At 38.5% G+C, this 22,593-nt stretch overlaps 1 protein-coding gene across 3 annotated transcripts in view; it reads left to right on the forward strand.

Annotated features, from left to right (window-relative positions):
- rxfp1 (relaxin family peptide receptor 1) overlaps nt 1-22,593 on the forward strand; it is a 72,272-nt gene that overhangs the window by 35,631 nt on the left and 14,048 nt on the right. For 2 of the 3 annotated variants that reach the window (XM_071458080.1, XM_071458081.1), the window contains exons 3-15: nt 709-792; nt 9,303-9,408; nt 12,117-12,188; nt 13,131-13,202; nt 14,821-14,892; nt 15,186-15,257; nt 15,468-15,536; nt 15,684-15,755; nt 15,954-16,025; nt 19,108-19,179; nt 20,250-20,321; nt 20,862-20,933; nt 21,802-22,031. In XM_071458080.1, coding sequence (XP_071314181.1) covers nt 709-792; nt 9,303-9,408; nt 12,117-12,188; nt 13,131-13,202; nt 14,821-14,892; nt 15,186-15,257; nt 15,468-15,536; nt 15,684-15,755; nt 15,954-16,025; nt 19,108-19,179; nt 20,250-20,321; nt 20,862-20,933; nt 21,802-22,031 — 1,137 coding nt within the window. Of the gene's footprint in view, nt 1-708; nt 793-8,468; nt 8,485-9,302; nt 9,409-12,116; nt 12,189-13,130; nt 13,203-14,820; nt 14,893-15,185; nt 15,258-15,467; nt 15,537-15,683; nt 15,756-15,953; nt 16,026-19,107; nt 19,180-20,249; nt 20,322-20,861; nt 20,934-21,801; nt 22,032-22,593 lie in introns of those variants that run through there. The other variant, XM_071458082.1, reaches the window with a different exon arrangement.

Here is a 22,593-nt window from a genome sequence, read left to right on the forward strand (position 1 = left end):
TTTTCCCCAAAAGGTTGTGACAGCAAATGATGAGTTAATGTTTCCAGAGTCACAGCAGGCTGGCAAGCAACTACCTGAGATGTTCGAGGTCACACATTAAACCAACAGTAATTCTTAAAGAGCACAAACATTTTTGCTGTGAAATGACCCATCCATTGCTAACATGTAAGTGGGTAGAGGGAGAGAGGGGAGCAATTTATTGAGATGGATGTTGCCAGCCTCTAATGTCACAGCTGTTCAAAGCAATTCATAGAGCAGTGGCTACTTTAATTATATAGAAAAATTATATTTACAAGCAAAGTGCAAAGATGAACTTATTGTGTTTGGTTGCTGGTATTCACATGAAAAAAAAATTGCTTTTTAGAAATTTAGCTTTGATACAGTTTTGATCAAGGACATACTTAAATGAAGATTAGCATTAGCTCTGTAGACTAATGGGTGATTTAAAACAATGAATCGTTTCACAGCATTTATATTAGCTGCAAGGCCAGTGACTTTATGTTTATGGAATACTTATAACCATGATGACCTTGGTCTCACTTACAACAACATGTAGATATCCCAAAACAGCATGGAGCAAAAGAACTGTGTCCCATCTGCCCCACTTTCTGAAAGGAATATTTGATCTACCTGAAATTATACTAATAAAAGATGTTCAAGTACAAATCTGTTGTAACCTGTCTTTGTCTGTCTTATTTTCTTTTCCAGGAGACAATAATGGATGGCCCCATCTTTTCGACAAATATTTTGGCATGCCAAGCTATAATACCAGGACCAAGTCCAATGTATGCTGTAAGTACTGTTATTTGTTTCTAAACTGTACTCTTAAAGATTTTCTTTGGTCTGCTGTTGCTCAAATATGTGAGCCGAAGGAAATGGTTCAGATGTCTGAAGCAGAATCATTTATTGCAGCTTGATGTATCAAGGAGAAAGTTGGTGGAGAGCGCAGAAACTGCAGACACTGAGGTTCACCTGTTTAATACCACCCCGAATCTGAAGCTGTCCATTGATAGAGTGTATTTAGGCCAAAATGTCACTGCATGGCACAGACTCATATGTCACAGACACTAACAGCTATACTAGAAATAAACAATGAATCATTTCTTTACAGTAATGGCCTTTATGTGACTTGTGGAAAATCATAGCCTGTAATAGAGACCTAAGGAGCATAATAATAGAGGAAACATATCTAAAGAAAGAAAAAAAGCTTTCACAATGTCTCTAACTTAACTCTTCTACTTTTGAGAATAAGTTACGGCTGTCCTTGCACCGGCAGTGACACAATTACCAAGGATTTTCTCCTTTCTCTCTGCTGTCCTGTATGCCAGCAAATAGACAGCTGGTCATGAATAAGGCTACAGTTGAATCACTGCTGTTTCAGAATTTCTCTATTAAAAGAAAACGGGGTGAAGAACTGTGTGAAAAAAAGTATGAAAACACTCCACACACCAATCTGGTTTTAATTACTATGTGCAGTTACAGTTCAGCCGGGTGCATAATGAGTTGTGTATGGGATCCTGTTCTAATGAATATGACTGGTTCGTTGGGTGCCCTTTGTGGAAGTGGGGCAAGGTCTTGATTTTCTGGGATGTGTTAGGCCCTCCCAGTGAAATGTAAAAAAGTCACAATATCTTCTTGCTATTGAAATGAATGTAGATCAAAATTGGTTGCCAGCAGAGAATAGATTTAGGCGTTGAGAAATCCCAAAACTCAAAAATTAAAAGGCAACTCCAGTGTGATATTTATTTAAATATCATAAAGGGTAATTGATTATTTAACTCATCCCCCTCAGTCAGTTGCACACAGCTTTGACACTAGACAATGTGAAGGTTTTTCATCACTGTGAACCAAGGCAGAGGAAAAACAGCATATCTCTTTTAAAGCATCTACAGTGATATTACAGCATAAAAGCACATGAGAAAAAAAGAGAAAATGATTAAACCTTCCATCATACTTGCAGCTGACTTACTGATGTGTACCTGCTGTGCTGTGCAGCCATAGTCGTTCACACAAGAGTGAGAGCACAAAAAAGGGGGTGAAGCTCTACTTGTATCTGAAGAGAAAAGCAGTCAACTGCCAATTCTGCAGCTTTGAAGTACTTAAAGGTAATAAGTAGTGCCATGGCTATAAATACACATTTTCTGAATCAAAGACAGGTAAATATTCATTACATTCATAAAATTCAAGCACATTATTGTTTCTAAGAAGAAAATATTAAGACAGATTGTTCTCAATTTGTAATGGTAGTATTGCCAGAACCATCCCAACATGTATGTACCACACACATTTTGAGTTTTGGTTTTGGATGAAATCTGTTTTTATCTAACTATAAAACTGTAGTTTTGGTGATGTGCTCTTTTGTATTGTTTGCATGTAAACAAACTCGCTTCATGCAGCTTTCTCATTAACTCAGCCAGGTCTCCTCTCAGCTTGTTGAGGAATGAAATGTATCCTGCAGATTAAATTAAGTATTAGAGACCCCATTAAGATCAATTTACATTTACCACCATGGTTTGTCAGGTACTCCTAATTGAAGGGATTTCGTTTTGACTGCTTTAAATATATCTGTTATTGGTTTGTCAGACTTGATCCATGTATAGGTGATTACTGCACAGCCTGATTGTTGATGTAATTATACTTTTAATTTGCCATCTGTACTGAATTACAAAATCCCAAACATGAAAGCCTAAAGGAGTCAGAGGAAATCTAATGCGTCAGGTTTAGTTTTTTATCATTCCGTCAACTTTTGCTAATCTATCCCCTCACAGTGAAGTTTAAAATTTCCATGTCAAAAAATACACTTAACTTTACATTTCCAAAAGTAAAGTACAGCAGGTTTTGCCTGGTGTCCTAGAGGTCTGCGTTCACCCAGAGGAGCCAAAGACAGCTTTCACTCTCCTCTGATATTACATTTTCTTTACATTTTCATGACATCTCCACAATCTTTTCAAGAATCATCTGTCATCAGAAATTCCTACATTATTCAAAGCAATTCAAAGCGTAATAGCCTACACTTAACATTCATTGTAGTTTCCATGACAGCTGTTGTAGAATACTAAGAAGGATTTGGATTGAAATTATGTTTGATGTGGACTTTTCCAAATTATAGTCACGCCATAGGAATGCTTTCTGTGTACATTCACTACATTCATCTATTTCTATTAACCTTGTTTCTCAGATTTGCATTATAAAATGCAGCATATTATGAAGGTCACCCATTTTTTTCCCTGTTCTGTTTCTACTTTTGTTTCTTTCTTGCCGTGGTAAGTACAAAGTGCAAGGTGCAATAGTAGATATTTCTGTGGTGAAACACTTTCAAGAACTCCCAACGCTATCAGTACAACGATTAAGCTTATTAAAGTTATTAACATTATTTGCAGTCATTGCAAATTATCTGTAACCAGCTGGAAAACTGGACTGTGTAACCCTCCTCAGGGTTAGCTCCAGTCCAGTACAACACCCACATCACTGAGGATGCCAGACCAGTGTCAAACCCACTGTGCCTCTGACCCTTGCTCAGGAACAAGACCCCAAAATGATTAAACCCCTTGATGTGTGGCAGCATTTTGCTCCCCCACAGGGTTTGCTGAGAAGGGGAGCGGTGTGTGATACCCTGAATTGAAGCACATCTTCTGGCTCCCTTTTATGAGATGGAAACACCCACCCACGTCTGATGTCTCATCAGCTGTGTCCTTGTCCTCAAGCCTGTCCTTTGAACATCATTCAGATTCCACATCTCTAACTTCCCTTGGGATGCAGAGGATGTGGCATTTGACAATCTGGCAGACAGGGGCATCTGCCAGACATTCCCACATTACCCTTTCTACATGTTTAGATTTATCAGATAGGTTCCTTTTCACCATCGCGAGTACAAAAAAATTAATTAGCAATCCTGACTTTGATTTGAATTTTGAATGTATAAACAAAAATAAGATATGTCCCTCTGCTTTCCTCGCCCTCTGATCCAACTCAGTCCTGTTTTAGGACCATGAGCGGTGTCAATTAAGGATTTGTGAATATCCTCACCCCAACCCAGAACCTCCCAGCTCCTCCCAGACCGTCTTCCTCTAATCCAGGACATTGGTTCAAGAGTGGCTACTGTATATAGATGTGAGCTTAACAGCACAAACTAGCTCTGGGATCTTCCGTTTTAGAGATGAAATTTTACCTCCCACTAGCCAGCAACAAAGCCGGGGATCAGTCTGTTAAGGCATTTCTTTTCCATACTGCCCCTTCTTGCGAAGCATTGTACACTCACACTGATACTTGCAGGTGGTGAGCTCACGTGGCGGAAGCCCCATGTTATTTCCTCTGACCTTTCCGACAGATGAAGGTGGTGTGTGAATACAGAAATTGCTCAGTGTCAAACCACCGGTCTGACATTAAATATGACACAGGCTTGGGAAAACATACCTAATGTGAGCTCACCACCTGTAAGTATGATGCTTTGCAAGTGAGGGCAGCAAGACAAACAAATGCCTTGACCAACTGACCCCTGACTTTGTTAACTGGCCACTGGGAGTTGAAACCTACCTTCACTGTCTGAATGTCAAAGTGCTGTGGGCCGTGGCTAATTAAACCCAGTAGGAATTATCTGTTCAGGTATGATGTAATTCATCAAAACCAATTATTTGGGTTGAAGAGTAGTAGTAGTAGTACTTCTAATAGTATTTCACCACCATATTTTTGCTCATAACAGCACTTACTCTATCCTGGAAAACTGTCCAGGAGCTCTTTCTTGTCACTTAAAAAGTGAAATTCTCTACATGGATTACAGTGCTGTCTGCAGGTTTATAAGTGAGGCGCCACCGCAGTAATGGAGGCTGATCTGCTTCCACCTACAGCCCAGGTTTTTCTGTAGCCCCGGTTTCAAGAGAGGGTCTTCTCCTGCTTTCTCCAGGGAAACCAGTATGAAAGCTTTATTGTCATCTTTCAATCGCACTTTGTCAGGCCAGTCTCCATGTGCTATTCTGCGCAAAATAGCTTTTCCCAGGGTCACACAGGCATACAAACCCCTCCAAAATAACATAATTTATCTATTCATGGAGGGTTTCTGAATAATGAGTTGCTCCATTTCACGTCTCTTTACTCTGAAAATGGCAATAGGTCAAACTTCGGTTGTGGGCCTCAGCTTAGACCTCTGCACTCTCTTCAATTTCAACCTTGAGTTCTTTTCATTTGAATCTGAAGTCAAACATCCTCTTTTTCCCCAGTGCTAAAGCCTGAAAAATCTTTCCTTTAGCTGCCAGATTTCTTTATTCAAAAGCTCACAGATTGAAAATAAAGAAATACCCCCAGTAGTCTGTTTTGGCGCTGTCATTTCCTCTTTTGAATTTAAGACTTTCCAAACAAACGTCTCTGTGTATACTTTAAGAAGTGTTTTCCATTGTGTGAGATTTGATTTGGCAATTAATCTCATTCAGGGCTGTAAACAGTAGGTGATTTGTTATTTTTTAACAACAGGCATAGCCCAGTGGGTGCACCCCCGACCAACAACCAAAAAGCACACCCACATACACCCCCCAGAGGACATTTTTACAGGATGCCTTCACCATAACGGTGATAATTCCACAATTTTATTCAGTCATCTTCCTTCTCTCCCCTCTTGCCTTTTTACAACTGTGTATTAAAGTAATGAACAAATACAACCTTAAATTGTATGCAGGGGTTTATTCAGGCAGGGTGTTGTCATCTCTCTTAAAGGACACTACAATCTGAGCTTTTTTTTGGATAACATGACCCACTTGACCCCTTGGAATTTTTTACCACCTAAATTCCTTCACAGTGTATCCTGCGCTCAACCTCAAGTGATGGCTCATACAGTGCCAGATGACACTGGTTGACACACCTGACTTGCTTCCATGCATGACTCAAAACAAACAAGGTGCCCCGTTGTCTTCTGTGAAGCCATGGTGAGATAGATTATTGAGCAGCGCTGTTTGAAGTACCGCTGCGGTGGTGTCAGGGCTCTCCTATGTCCAAAAATAACATCAGTGGTTGTTCGCTGTTGCCTACACATGCTCTGCTTAGATAATTTGTACTGATTTGCTGATGACGGTTGAGTCATCAAACTAGAACAGAAGTCTTTGACTTTCAGAGCACTTGCAGTTTCGTGCTGTCTGATTTGTGTTGCTATGCTGTGTTGCTATTTTTTCTGAATATAAATTCCCTCCCGTGTCCAGTCCACACAGGATTTGGATGTCAATGTCTGTTTCTAGGTCAGTGTGTGGCCTTCCAGATTTTGTGATTTTTATAAACTTGTCAGCGGTCAGAGACTGATCCCTCATCATCGCAGCAGTCAGGGTATCCACTGTTTTTTCAGCCGTGTTGTGAAAGTCTGAGGCTCTGTGTCGATGTACTTTCTTATGGAGACACTGTTGTTGTGCGTTTTTTGTTATCCCTGATACAACCACCTCTGTCTTGATCCACTCCTCTGCAACATGCTTGTTGATTTCCATCCATCTCCTGTCCGGCAACATTCATTTTGTTGCAGGCTGAAAAACCAAGTGCTTTACCTTTATATACAAGCCATGCATAAAGCTCCTTCTCCTTTACTTCCTTTCCAGTCCAGCATTCTGGGATATCATCATTTCTTCTTTTGTCTTAATCATTTTCAGAGTCTGAAAGGCCAGAACTTCCTGATTCATCATCTCTTTCTGACTTTGCTCCTGCTGAACTACCTGCTCCATTTCTGCCACCTTGTTAAGAGACAGAGCTTCTGTGTGAATAACAGTGCTAGCGGACTGTAAAATATAGGTTAGCTTGCTGTCTTACATCTGTAACTGTGTAGTACAAAGGTTCATGCATATTTAATTGTCTGAACATGAATCAAGATAATTTCTCACCTTTTCTATAAACAAAAGTCAGGCTGTCCTCCTGTTGTTTCTGATGCCATTCTGGCCTCAAATTCAAAAAGTTGGTGATGCCGCTTGCATTCCTCTGTCTCTGACCTCCTCCCTCCCGTCCGTCCTAGGAGGGTGGGGTGGTTAGAAGGCAGCCTAGTTTTTGCCTCTTGATCGGATTTTTAACATTATATTGTCAGTATGTGGAGCAAAATTTGGTTTGTTTGAGAATAACAAGTGAGAGACCAACATCTGCCAAAACCTGCTGCTCTATGGCAACTGGGACTCCAGGATTATCATGTAGGCCCATGCTAACTCTAGATTATATGTGATTATAATTTTGATTTGATAAAAGTATTACAAGGCTAAATACATATTTTGTGTAGGTGCATTCTTTTACTGATTGTGGACATTAAGCATTCTAATAATGCTTATTTTTCATGACACACCATTGTTTTGTTGGTATAAACTTTACAGTGAATTATGTAACTGTGGCAGGCGGCTGCAGTGTGTTACTTCACTATTATATCAGCGCCACAGATTTATCAAGACACAGCACAGTCAGGCTCCTGATCTTTCAGAGCCATGCTTGGGCCAGTTCAAACTTACACAATCCTCAGTCACATAAAGGATCATTGAGTCAGACAGACTAGACTTACAACCCCTCTGCTCTCACACTCTCTCTGCCACTACGAGCTGGAGAGGGGGCAGGTTAACAAGGAGGATGGTGTGCCCCCTGATCCCCTCCACTGGCTGTAAATTCCACTGCCTTTTGTCATCAGCCGATAACCAGTGATTTGTTCGTTTAAAATCAAAAGAAGACCCAGACGGTCACCTGATTGAAATAGGTCTTATGTATTCAGAGCACAGTCACAATTATCACCATTTACGTCAAAGCAATCTTCTAAAACACCATTGTTATAGTCAATCTTCAGGCTTGTTGATTAGCAAACTGGTCGATGTGGGGATAACAGCAATATTTCTCCATGTTTACCAGCCTCTAAGCCAGAGGGTCCATTAATATTTCACATAGTAAAGAGCTATATTTTCATGGCACAACACACAGAGTTGTCCAAATGACGTGTTGCTTTTTTCTAGACCACGAAATGCTTTCCCCACATTTTCAGTATTTTTGTGCAACGAGATGGCAGGGCAACACTTGTTAACTGCATGAAATCCCCCCAAAAAAGTCTGAAAGTAAAATACATTTTCCTCTTGCAATTACATGTATTATTATGTTATGATTATGTATGATTTATTTTTCAGCATTTCATAAGGCCTCAAACTGACCACCGCAATGTTATTTATTCACATGGACCTTTTTATAATTATTTCTAGGGACTCATATTATTATTATTATCATTATTATTATCAGACTACTGTGACACCAGTGACCCAGTGAGATTCATTTCCTCGGGGTTTTTCCATAGAATAAAAATAATGTAAACTTAATATCATATTTTATTTTGACTTACTTTAGCGTGGCAGTATTCAGCAGAGCATAAACACACAGATGTGTGACTTGTTGGTGTCTAGTTCTCGCTGACTTCTAACCCCTGAAATGAAATGACCTTTCAGTTTGTTCAAAGGATCCTGTCCTGAATCACAGCAGTGGAGCTGTTTCAATGGAAGTGCCATGTTGGTAAGCTACTGTATACAGAGAGGTGATTAGGGAAGTTGTTTTTGTTTTTCATTTGTGTCATTAAAAGCTTGCTACAGTGTCAACCCCTTATTATAATAACTCTCCAGTTCACTTTCTGATCATCCACTAACAACTCTGTGTTTTCATTGTAAAAAAGAAAAAATGTGTAGCATTTGACCATAAGCAAATAAACAGGATTGGTAATGAATCTTGCTTTGTATAGCCACTGCCTCATATATAATAATGATAAAAGATACCTGAATCTATTCTGCTGAATACTAGTGGACCAGCTTGAGAGCATTCAATCTAATTATATGTATTTTTTTCACTACTGGCCTCAATCAGTAATCAGCTCGCTGAAAGGCAAGTAAAATATGACTTGTCACAAATGTGTAATTATCTCCGTAAATGAAAATGTGCGTGTCTGACAAAAGCCTTGTAGCTAAGTCTAATGTGTCCTCAACTGTAATTAGTTTTTATTGGAGCCAGGAAAGCCCAATTAAACAATCTTATGTGCTCCTTTTCATCATATCTTGCATATCCAAAGTGGGGTTTCATTCAAAGGTAATCAAAGGAAGCTTAACCAAGGAATAATAAGCTATCTCGAAAAGCCGGGGTCAGTTTTTAACAAACGCAAACCTGTGTTTATTCTCCCAGTCAGTTCTGCTTTCATTTTCATCTCTGCTCATATTCTCCTCCAATGGGACACAGTTTCAGTGCAGACAGCTCCAGTCTTGACACTTTGCCGCTCGGTCAGATGAGTGGTGTTGATTGATGTATCCTCTGATGTCCCCTCCGTCTCCCCTCCATCTCCCTAGTGCTGGGTGTTGTTCCTGAGCTCTGCCAGTGCCGAGACCTGGAGCTGGACTGTGACAGCACACAGCTTCAAGATATCCCAGTGGTGGCGATAAATGTCACCATGATGTGAGTAGAAAATAACCCAAATTTATATTTTTATTTCTTTTTTTCAGTATCTTAGATCTCAAGCAATCCCCAGGTAGCCCCTATACCTGACTGTGACTGCCACAGCATGTAATAAGTGTTGTAGCAAATCTCCCCCTCTCCAAAACCCCCTAGGTGCAGCCCGGATTAAAGATGACTCTGGTGATGAAAATGAGCAGTATATGTCCTTTAAAGTCTCGTAGGAGCCAGCATTTTGATAAGACTTTGAATAAGTGGAAGTGAAATTAATGAGTTGGTTTACTGCATTCCACGAATTTGAAAATATGAAGGTACAACTAAAATAACAATAAACATTTAATGGGTGTTTAATTATTTAAAAAACCAGTTCCCAGACAACTGTTCTGTTTATTATGCTCCACAGTGCACTTTCTTGTTTACACACAACTGCCCCACAGGCCCATCTTGTTATCGGAGGACTTCAGGCAGGTAAATAAAACTGGTGTTTCAGGGTGTGTAGGTTTGCATGTCCACAAATGAAAGTGACAAAAATAACTGTGTGACGTCCCCCTGAAGAAGAAGAAAGAGCCAATCTAACAATACAGATTTAAAATCTGAAATGTGAGCGAATTTCAAAGAGTCGGCTTTGAAAATCTCTTATAAAGGAAGTACATTAATCCGGATTGTTTTGTCTTACACACAATGAGCCCCATACAAGACCCACTCGTATAAAGAGGTTTTGTGATTTTTTTTCTGGCAGCACAGAAACTTACTCAATTCAGTAGCTGTTTGGAAAATGTTCTCACTTGGACAGCTGCCTCAGGTTCTTTATGCAGGTCTCTGCCCAATATCGGTCTGTGTTGCATCCAGCAGTGTAACATCAACTCCTGCAAGCTGTAATACTCACATCCTCTTGACCGCTTCTTATATTGGTGATGGACCGTGGACAGATGATTTTTGTAGGTGTACAGTGCTGCTCTAATGACACATCATTGTCAGTGCCTCCATTAAAGTCACCCAGTTGTTTCAGGTCCTCCTAATACAGCTGCTGACACTGCAAACAGTTTTCAACTGCTGATTTCCAAAAGCAGAACTTGAAGCTTGCAGAGTGCAAATCTTTTAACAATTGAATGACATGTTTGTGAATGAAACCAATCGGATAGAACAGGTAGCCTTACATGCCAATTTAAGGCAAATGTTATTTTGATTATCTATCAATCTGCCAGTTCTTTTCTTGATTAATGAATTAATTGTTTTGTCCATAAAATGTCAGAAAATAGTGCAGAAAAGGCTTGTTTAAATTCCTCACAGATCGCAAATCTCCTGTTTTTTCAAAAACCCAAAGATATGCAGTTTACAATCGTGTAAGACAAGAAGGAGCATCACATCCTCACATATTTGGCATTTTTGCTTAAAAAACTGAAAAAACGAAACTATAATCTTACTATCAAAAATAGCTCTTATTCAACTAATCGTTGCATCGTCTGTGTAATGTAATCCCTGAACATGCACCTCCTGATTTGGGACGGCTGTGGCTCAGGAGGTAGAGTGGGTTATCCACTAACTAAGAAGAACATGAAGAAGGTCTTTGGTTCGATCCCTGGCTCCTCCAGGCTGCGTGCTGAAGTGTCCTTGGGCAAGATACTGATACTGAACCCCACATTGCCCTTGATGGCTGACTCATCAGTGCACGAGTGTGTGTGTGGGTGTGATGTGTGAATGTGTGAGTGAATGGGTAAATATGGCAAGTATTGGAAAGTGCTTTGAGTGGTCAGTAAGACTAGAAAAGTGCTATATAAGTCCATTTACTGTGGCCAGGATGATCAACTTACAACACGTTTGTGAAGTTACAACTCCAGTGTGTCATACTACTACAAGCAAACTTGAAAGAAAAAAGTAAGAGAGGATAAGGAAGGGAAATGTTCATAACTCCAGTGGGTTTTGGTAAGAGAGCTTGTTTGTTTGCAGGAATGCTCCAGGGTGCGCCTTCAGAGTTAGTGGGCCAAGAAATGGCCTACAGTGTCTTAGTGTGTTTGTGTTAGAGAACAGCATGCCCAAAGAGACCGTGTCAACAATAAGAAAATCTTGCACAGTCCTAAAAACTGACCACTTCCAACAGCTTGACATGACAGTGTGTGAGTGAGTGGATGAGCCTTTAATCACCTGTTAATCCGTTAAAAGCTTTGGAATCAACAGCTGAATTGAGATGATAAAACAGAATTTACAGGCTACGATTTGCATAGTTTATGGATTTAATGTCCTGGTAATAGACTCAGTCATTTTATTTTTATTTCTCTGTTGTGTTTTTATTTAGATGTGATAATTTATTTATTTACTCCTACAAATGTCTCAACATAAACACTGGAAATTAGGTATAAAAAAGTATAGGTTGTTGGTATTTTTTGACAGAAAATGGCACACATGCCCACATGTGCCCACATTTATAGTTTCAAATTAAGATAATATTCACTACTGAAACAGCTGGAGAGTGGACTGTTGGTGCTATGATTTATGATTTGAGTGTTGAGGTGGTCATTGTAATGTTGAATAGGTCTTGTGTTCCCCAGCCCTGAAAACCCCCTTAAACCACATGTCAAAACTATAACCTTGACAATGTGAAGGGATGAAGGGGTCAGCTGTTCAAATAGTGAATAAACTGAATCACCATGAGCGCTGTTCATGGTGTACACTTCATTATATATTCTGATTTTGAGCTTCTGTCTATCCCTCAGGTCTCTACAAAGGAACCGGCTTCAGAAACTGAGAGCAAACACCTTCTTTAAGTACCAGAGCCTACAGAAGCTGTGAGTTTCCCATGAATTTTGGATTGCATGTTATTTAAATAAATACTATTTTATTCTTATTTTACATTGTGACATTTAGCCATTTCTTATTACTTAATTTCTTGGTTGTTCTGTTTTAGTGACTGGTCCTCTATTCTGTTAGGATTTGGCGCAATATAAATCAAATTTAATTGAACTGAATTGATTTCAGTCCAAGCAACAAATATGATAATGCATGAGTATTATGACCATGTATTAGGGTCTACACTATTCATTCAGTGAAGCATAATGCCTTCCTGATACCAAAGAGCTTAGAAAAACAGCAGCCTTTGAGTGACAAATACAACAAATGAGTTTCACAACTACAAAGCTGATATGTGTAAGACTAAGAGGACTTCTGGGAACGTTGACAGAAGTGATTGATTTGTTATGCATACAGATCCATTCATTCCCGACTTACATTGTTTATCAGTCTCACACAGTGCCCCTGACTGTGTCGGCAGGAGAGTAGGTCTGATCCTCCGCCAGGAAAACATTTGGCTGCGTCATAGTGTCAACCTTCAGTCGCTGCTCAGACAGTTTGACCGGATTGAAAACCTCCCTGAAATATGCATAAATAAACATCCGAATGAATTAACAGGTGTGTAAAACACACAAAGAGACAAAGCACAGCTGTCAGCAGAGATTTGTTAAGCACACAGTGTGCGATACCAAAGTTGATCCCAGGTATTAAACAGATATCAAAACCTAATTTGTCTCAGCTGAGCTAATATTTTCTGTTTTCATGTAAGCAAAGCTTTTATTTCTCACTCAAACAACCACATTTTGTCACTCTGCATGTGTGTTTTTGTTTTGTTTTTTTCCATTAAATCAACAGACTTAAGGGGTTCAAGAAATTTTCTCTCATTGCTCCTTGGTAATTCAAAAGATTCACAAACGTGATTTTGTGCTTTTTTGACACAGATACCTTCAGCACAACATAATTCGAGACGTGAGTCCTGACGCATTCAGAGGGCTGCATAACCTAACAAGACTGTGAGTTTGTTCATTTTTGAAACACACAACTATACCAAACATTTGTATAGGCTGTACTTCCGTGTACATAAAATGAAGCAAAGTGTTAGTTCGGACTACTAAAGCTGCGCTTGCATTAGCTGATGGGGATCAGCTGCTCCATTCATGCTTCAAAATCACTGGCTCGTTCACAGCTGTGTAGCTCAGTTGTCCAAACACAGTCATGTAACATGGCCATGATAACCTGACACTTTTACTATTACTCTACTGATGTACCAAACCAAAGGTTTAGTTCTTTCTGCAGAATCCACAGACTCTCCAAGAGCTCCCTCAGAGAGGGATCCTGGTTTTTTTTAGAACTCAGTTTGTCTCTAACTGAAAAGCTGTGTACAGTGCAGTAAAAGGAAAAGAAAGTACAGTGAGAGGCCAGAGTGCTGAGGCTGTTGAATAGCTATAATATTTCAGTACCAGACTCTGATAATTTGAAACAAAATGATTATCAGAGGCCAAGTAGATGAGCCATCAACTCAGTATTTAACAAAGGGACCTGGACACTCCTCTCCAAGCTTCCCTCTGCATTCGTTCAATGTGTCTTGTCTTGAAATTATTTTTAAAAGATTGCTAAAGGATTTATACACTCAGTTGCCAGTTTATTAGGTTCATATAGCTAAAACTAACACCATCTAATACAACAGTCCTGCAATAAATCCTCAGTCATGAAGGTTATAATGCTCAGTTTTGAAATAACTGAAATTGTTTTAGAGAGGTGTTGATTCGTCTGTGTGAGCATTTTGGAGGATGTAGTTTGTGGTGCTGTTGAACTCATTTGCATTATACAGAGATGTGTTTCTGTTAATAATGGAAACCCCTGTCAGCATTAGTATATTACTAGCCTGCATTACCTTTAGCTAAGCGAACCTAATGAACTGGCAGTTGTGTGTAGACATACAAACTGGAACTGGGCAGCAGTGGTTAGCGCTGTCGCCTCACAACAAGAAGGTTCTGGGTTTAAACCCCGGGCCTGGGGCTTGATACAGCTTGTTAAGACACTGGTAATAATTTAAGCTATGATCAAAGTGTGCACTCTTCCAAATCTCTATGTAGATATGAAAACAATTAATCATTCAGTCCTACACCTCTGCTCCATTCAGCACCTTTGGAATAACTTGAAATGCAGACTGTGAGCCAGGCTTTATCTCCCAGCATCAGAGCCAGGCTCTACTAATGCTCTTGTGGCTGAATGGATGCAAATCTCTGCAGCCAGGTAGAAAAATCATGTGGAAAGCTTTTCCAAAAGAATGCAGGCTGTTCTGGCTTCAAAAGGATGCCTGTTATTTCAGAGTGAAATGTTAAGCGGTCACATAGAGGTGTAATATTTCAGTGTCCACACACAAACCTTTGTTGGCATTATCAAAGCTTGATTAGATGCACATAAATTATAAGATGGTGGATTTCACATAGTAACCAGTAAAGAACAGAGATATCAGTATGAATTACAAAATGATTTCAAGATGCTCGGTCATCACTCCATAGTCATTAGCTACATGTTAAACAGGCAGCAAATTTTTTTTGGTTACTTCATTGTGTTCAGAGAGCACAGTCTTCAGGTAACCCTCCAAAATTGTCTTTCCTCTCTTAGATACCTGAGCAACAACAAGATATCTGTCCTGATGCCGGGGGTGTTCCGGGATCTGCACAAGCTGGAGTGGCTGTGTGTTTATTTCCTACTGAAAGAAAGTTCTGCAGCAAAAGAATATCAAATATCTCATGCATAGTATATTAGAATATTATACTTTTTGTAGATAATGGTTTGCTGAAGGCAGAGAAGTCCAGTTTGGTGAAAAATAATTCCAAATTTTGTTTTGGTTTTTTTTTTCTTTCTTGAATTGTTTTTTATTAATGTTATTATTATTTAATGTGGGTAAAACGTCACCTTTTGATGCTGTTTCCTCTGAATCTGAGAAAATAAGGCTGAAACTCTGTCTTGTTTTGTTGTTGTGATAGGATCCTAGAAAATAACAATATCCATCAAATATCCTCCATGACCTTTTCAGGACTGAACTCCCTTGTTTTACTGTGAGTTTTTATTTCCTACTTCTTTTTTTTTTTTTTTTTTTTTTGCTTTGCTGTGATTTCCACTCAAATAATCAAAAGTCTTGCTATTAAAAGCTTTGTTGATTTGTTTAGACTGAATGAATGTTCCTCCTCTGAACACTGAATGAAAATGCGCTCCACCTTCTTACCTCACAATTGTGTTTCTCTCTTGTGTCTCCCTGTGATTGATAGGGTTCTGCTGAACAACTCTTTGACAAAGCTGGATGACATCTGTCAGGAAATGCCAAGATTGAACTGGTTGTAAGTAGAATGTGAAAAGATCAAAAGCTTTCTTGTCATAGAAATGACATCTTTTCTGATGAATTTATTCTGTCTGTCTCTGGGTGCGGGTTGTGTGTGTCTATAAATTTGGCTTGTGTGCGTGCATTTCATCACATGTTCTTGCAGGGATTTGGAGGGAAATCGCATAGAAACCATTGGAAACGTCTCTTTCTGCTCATGCAGTATGCTGACAGTTCTGTAAGTATACATTTACATAATCTATGGCAAAGGCAAAGTATCTGCTTTTTAAAATATTAATAGTTTAGTTTCTCAAAATCTAATTTGCATCTACAAGTCTGTGCATGATATCAGTGCTGGCAGTTTATTAAATGGGATTAAGAAAGTCAAAAAGTAGTAATATGGTACCTTTTTTTTGTATTTATTGCCTTTCTCCAGGGTTTTACAGCGAAACAGGATCAGCCATATACATGAACAAGCCTTCTCAGTCCTCCAAAAGCTTGGAGAATTGTAAGTCCATTTTGTTTGATTGAGCAAACAAACTGTAGGGGGAAAATTATCCCAGCTTTCAGGACTGAGCCAAAAGATGCTGAAGTCGTGTGGTGACAGATGAGAAACAGAAACAGGAAACGAGAAAAATACAGTTATTTGAACCTTTTAAAATAACCTGATTTCCACTTTAATTGTACTTTTCAGTCTTTGCTTAAGAATGTGAACTTAAGGGTTGGAGCAGCTTCCTGCTTAAGAATTAGAAACTGCTTCTATAGCTGCAAGCAACAACTGACAAGATTTAAGGATACAAGTGTAATGATCCGCATTTAGGATGAAGGCTTCATTGAACAAACACATGTCATTTTATTAATGAAGAGCATTCGTTGTTCTTCTGAGCCTGGGGATGGTCATTTGGGTCGGTTGGGTTGTTGATGTGTGAATTAGTTGGTCTGTTCTTTCAACACTTTTTTACACACCAACGTGTCTGAATTTGTGGTCGGTTTTAAAGAAAGGATGATTGAAACTGATTATGGTGACCTCCTTACCTTTTGTTCATCTGTTTTGATTGTCTGCTCACACTGTTTTTTTTGAGACTTTTCCACTAAAATTTCCAATTGAACATCAAAGACAGCAAAATGTAAACGCCAGATTGCATTTAAACTTTAGAGTATTTAGAGATTTTGACTCTGTTTGGTTGCCAGAGCTCTTATGAATTCTGACAGGATGAGACCTGTACAATAATAAATCACTATTTTAAACCATTGTCTGCTGAAAAAAAAACATTCGTTGTCATTGTTTTTTTTTGTTTGTTTGTGTTTTGCTTAATCTCATGTCATGCCATTGTTAGCATTGCAGTGTGGGTCATTCAGTTGCCAGGTAAACTACCGCCTACCACTAGTGCCTCTCTTTCTAATGTACTTAAATTGACACTGCTCCTCTTCAGTGTCTTTGATATTACTGATTCCTGAGGAACTGCAGAAGATGCCTGCAGATCTTTACTTTTTACCTTTGATGTCATTGTCACACTCTTGAGTATTGCACACTCTTGCTGTGATCTTTTCTTAATACCCAGTCTGTATTTCTTTTATTTTATGGGCTTTACTGTGGGCCGAGTTCCTCAGAGTCTTAACAAACACTTTTTAGCTGTTAAAAGCCTCACGTGTCTTAACCACTCTTCTGTTAAGGTCTTTAGAAAATTATATTTATTCAACCTTTTTGGCTCAGTGGAATTTGCTTTTAAGAACGTTTTTTTTTTTACATCAGGCATTATCTTAATGGCCTACATACTTCACCTAGACAGTCCTTAGGAAGCTCATGAAAAAAATTGCAGTTGTCTGTTTTTATCTTTTAGAATTAGAACAGTTTTTACAAGGATCCAGATAGTATCCTGTTGTAAAATTAACAAATTATCTTCTTACTAAAATAAATGTGTAATATAAAGAATATAAAATAATGTGCAATATTCTGTATTTTTCTTACTGAATATTGAGAGATGGACTAAGACAGTGAGAATAACAAAAATATGAAGAATATGAGCAATATGTTAATAACAATTAATATAACAAACCATTAAGACTATATGTATGTATATATATATATATATATATATATATATATATATATATATATATATATATATATTATATCATGAAATATTGTATAATACAGTATGATGTATTATATTGTATTGTATGATAAAATTGAACTGTGTTCCACTGTTGTATTAGTTGTATTATATCAGACAAAACCCTTCACTAACTTAAATCGCTGAAATATAAAAAAAAAGAATATTTCCATAATTCAATTTGGCAACAATGTTATGTAAAACAAAAATATTATATATTCATATCATGACAATATGATTCTACTTTGAGTTTGTGAATGATACTATTGATGTATTGATATATTATATTCATATATTATTGCCAAGCTCGACTCTTAAGTCACTGCTACATTGGTTGTCTCAGAAACGGCGGCAACTTCAGGGGATTCAAAATTTTTGCAGCCAGGTACAAAAAACTGTTTTGGTCTCTACAGCTAATTTTCCTCTTCATGACAACTGTACAGTGGTGAACTTTTGTATAATGCACCCATTTAAAATTTATTAAGGCTTAAGTTCAAATGTTTGCCACAAACCAACACTGATTGAAGTCTCAGTTCCACATGTGTCCCTCCTCTTTGCCCATTTTTGGATTAGCTGGGAGTGAGGTGGAGTCAGCCACTGCAGAGATGGTGACAACAGAGTTGCTCACTCTGAGCTTCAAAACTATTCTTTAGAAACCAGTAGGTGACATCATGGAGGCTACATCCATCTTTATTTACAGTCTATGCTCCGAACCAGGATATAAGGAAACAGGGAGATTAAATTCATTAGAGACAAGGACAGAGCATCACATAAATGTGTGGTCGATACAGATGAAGCGGCTCCATTACAAACCCCCAAACTCCAAGAAGTTTATAACGCAACAGAGTCACAGCCGAAATGATAAGGTTACAAGTTCTCTACTTGCAAAACTGTAGTTTCTGATTAATGTGTTTCAACATTTAAGAAACTTGGATGAGAACAGCAGGTTGTAATGTGATCACGAAGAGAAGGAAGGGGAATGGGATGCACTTGTAAGTGATCCTCACCCCTTTTACAATTTGTCTCCGAGGCGATGAACTGTACACTGTTTGTATCGTCAGTAGACCAGCAGCATGTTTCATGAGAGTTCAGACTCTCACTCTCACTTTTTAATGACTGTAAAAACTGACACTTTCCTGGACCCAAGATCATTATCACTGTAGTTTTCTCCCTTCACCCAAAAATCCCACAGCTGAATGAATTAAGTTGATGCACAGGCTTTTGGGACAAATGAAAACTGTGGGTGCATCAAAGAGGTGAATTCCATTATAAAGACACAGGAAGTATTAATTGCAGGGCTTACTTCAGTGTGCCTATTATGCAATTATAGGCTCCCCCAATACATTGGAAGAGTCACAGAGGGTGTTTTTTCTTTTGAAGATCTGTGTGCATTTGTCAGATGCTCAGTGTTGTACATCAATATTTCTTTGTTGTTTTGTGTTTTTGGGGAACCGATGTGGATTTGTGTCGGTGCAGGGATCTATCCAACAACAGACTGGTGGCCATTCCTCCCAATCTCTTTGTGTTACTGGGGGATTTGCTACAACTGTGAGTTCTCTTTATGCTAATACACTGGGATATACAGTTCTGTATTTGAGTGTACATATTCCATGAATATTTAATAGGGTGTATCTTTTGATGCTCTCATGGAATGACAATAGAGTTGATTATTTTGCAGAAAACTAGCTATTTCTGCTGCAGAGAGTCCAGTGAAATTAGTAAATTCAAAACACATTCCCTTAGAATTTGGGTGAACTTCGATTAAACTTACTTGTGCATTACACTGAATATGCACTTTTGGTGACTTATCTTTAAGTAAATATCCTTAAAAGTTGTAATCCTTGAAGTCTTAGTCACACAACAGCAGGGCACAGAAAAAGATCAACCCTGTCTTGCAGATACACTTTTGATCGTGGTCAGCACTAACCTTGTTGACTAATTATATTACGTTCCCCCTGGCTGCCTCACAATAAAAGTCATCCTGTGTTTCCCCTGTTGAACACTTTCAGTGTGAAGCAAGAGCAGTAGGATGTTCCATTTGTATTAGCGGTAACTTAATAGAGCTCTGGCATGGTGTTAAGAGAGAAAACAGTGAAGCCAATGTCAATTTGATTACATGCAAGCATCGTTTCCTTTGGTGGACTCAGCCACTACCAATAAAAACCAGCGTTCAAAGAGAGATAATTGTTGATTGTAAATATATTGAATGGTGATTGCAGGAATAATGCTGAACATAAACAGTAAAAAAAAATGGGGTTGTGATTTCATGAAGATCTTAAGGATTGTAACTTTGAGTAGCAGGCAGACATATTCAGTCTCTTACAGTAAGCAGCCAGTGTGGTGGGTGGATAACAGGATAGAGGGTACAATAGGTAGTATGTGACAGGAAAGGTATACTTGTTGAAGAAACAGGCCACATGTATAAAAAAGATATGCATTTTGACATGTAAAAATGTCAACAATGTTCGATCTATTTTGAAAGAAGTGCAGCATTGAAAGTTGTTTTGCCAGGTCCTACTAAATGTAATGTACTGTTATTTAAATAATAAGTTGGACAATTCCCATGTCATCAAATGATTCTCACTACTTGGTTTCTTCTTTCTATCTTTATTTTCTAGGAATATATCATACAATCCCATCGAGGAGCTCCAAGTTGACCACTTTGACAAGTTGCATAAACTAAAGTCATTGTAAGTATTCCTTGCCTCATGCTGTGTGACACGTGCATCTGCATAAAAACCATTGTGTTGCACATAGAAAAACAAGGTCTGTTTTGTGTTAGTCGGCATTTGAAGAGCTCTCCTGTCATGGTTAAAGTTGAGAAGAGGAGCAAACATACAGTGTGTATGATGAACCTGGATAATGAAAATGAGAAATGGCTTGACAAGCTAGAAGGAGGCCATTATTCTGTCAGCGCCAATCACAGCTTCTGTGTTATTTGGATATGATGTGGTTAATGTGCTCGTTCTGTTGAGACGCAAGAATGAGTTCACACAAAAGTCAGAAAAGACAGACTTTTTCTTTTCTGAAAAAAAAAAAAAGAAAATGTTTTGGGCTTGTAAAAATGTTTCTCACTTGAAAGGCTGTTTGATGAGGAGAACCTTTGCTGAAGACAGTTCATGTGCTTTTGAATACTCTTGTATACTCTGCAATTATAAGTCATTACACTGTAATGTGTCTGTGTGCATCATCTGACTAAGACAAATTCAGCATGTCTTTATATTCTCTAGGAGCATAGAGGGGATAGAAATTGGAAACATACAACGGCGGATGTTTGAACCTCTCAAATACTTGACTCATATGTAAGTGCTCACTGTTTACACTGTTAATCCTCATCGTTTGGTCTGGACTCTCATGTATACTATAGGCCTTTGACACATATTTCTAATGGCAAGTCCGAAGCTAGCCTTATCAGGACTGTCAGGCTTCTCTTCCAGCTGGGCGATGAGTAAGTCAGGCTTAGTGTAATCCATTATTCTGTGCAGCTCGAGATACACCCATGTCGTTTCCTGGATAGGATGCAAAAGAGAGAAAATGAATTATTTTTCAGCCTTGGATACAATCGCAAAAAAGCTCTTCAAGGCTTCTTATTCTATGGCGCTTAGTTCAAGTTCCAATAAGATACAGTTAAGTGGAAATACTGTTCATCAGTTATCTGTCTCTGCCTCTGCTTCAACACATTAGAGAGGAACTGAATTTCATTAGTTTTGCTTGCAACATAAAAATATTTGTAACATTTAATAAATTTTGCTATAGTGGATAATGCACAGATAAAATGTGGCAATGTTAGCATACTAACATGGTAAATATAGCAGCTGAACTAACATGTTAACACACCATTGTGAGTATGCAAATATGCTATGCCAAGGAGATTTGACACTGTCCTTGCAGACATTTCCTTTAATTTGTCACCAGATGTCCACTAGATGTGAGTTTGGTTTCTGTAATTTGGATGAACTGAATTGAAAACTTGTATTTTTTCTGTTTAACCTTTAACTCAGAAGGATATTCTGAAGATTTTGAAAGAAGAGAAGCAACAAATAGCAAAATAAACCCTAGATAGTGTGTGGACTACTTGGCTATAAAAATACAAAATCTCATAGCTGTAAATAAATAGACTCTCTTCTCTTTTGCTTAACCTGATACTCTGCTTTAATCCAACTGCCACAGCTACTTCAAGAAGTTCCAGTACTGCGGTTATGCTCCACATGTGCGCAGCTGCAAGCCAAACACTGATGGCATCTCATCCTTTGAGGACCTGCTGGCCAACATTGTGCTGAGGGTCTTTGTCTGGGTGGTGTCCGCCACCACCTGCTTCGGCAACATCTTTGTCATCTGCATGCGCTCGTACATCCGCTCAGAGAACAAACTGCACGCCATGTGCATCATCTCCCTCTGCTGTAAGTAACTGCATTTAAAGGATGGGTGTAGTGGAGGGGAAACACACATAATGTCACTGTAGCTAGCTTTTTATTAGCTTGTTAGCACATTACTTACAGCTTATACATAGCTTATACATAACTATATTAGCCCATTTCTGCAAGTCATACAGGGATATTGGGCGTACTATTTACTGCCCAGTAGCATATATTAAAAAAAAAAAAAAAAAAAAGATAAATTGATGGATGTTTGTTTATCTACCACTTCATTATGTTTATAGGCCTGACGATAGTCTCAAGAATTATGCCAGATACAACTGCAGATGTGGAAATAACAAATTATGCAAATACTTAGGTTCCAGAATTGAGAAATAAACAGGCTTCCAAACTCAGTAGGAAATTTGAAATTAGTGCCCAGTGTGCTTATCAGTGTGTTTCATCAAGCCTTGTGATTTCATATTACACACACTGTTAGACACCCTCATAAATACTAGATGTAAAACTAACAAAATCTCATTCCAAAATGTAATAATATCTGCCATCTGAATACAAGGATTCACATACCACAAGAAATTATTCACGA

The sequence above is a fragment of the Trachinotus anak genome, unplaced genomic scaffold (genome assembly GCF_046630095.1).
Source record: "Trachinotus anak isolate AG129_WGS33_773 ecotype Australia unplaced genomic scaffold, CSIRO_AGI_Tana_v1 ptg000021l, whole genome shotgun sequence".
NCBI lineage: Eukaryota > Metazoa > Chordata > Actinopteri > Carangiformes > Carangidae > Trachinotus > Trachinotus anak.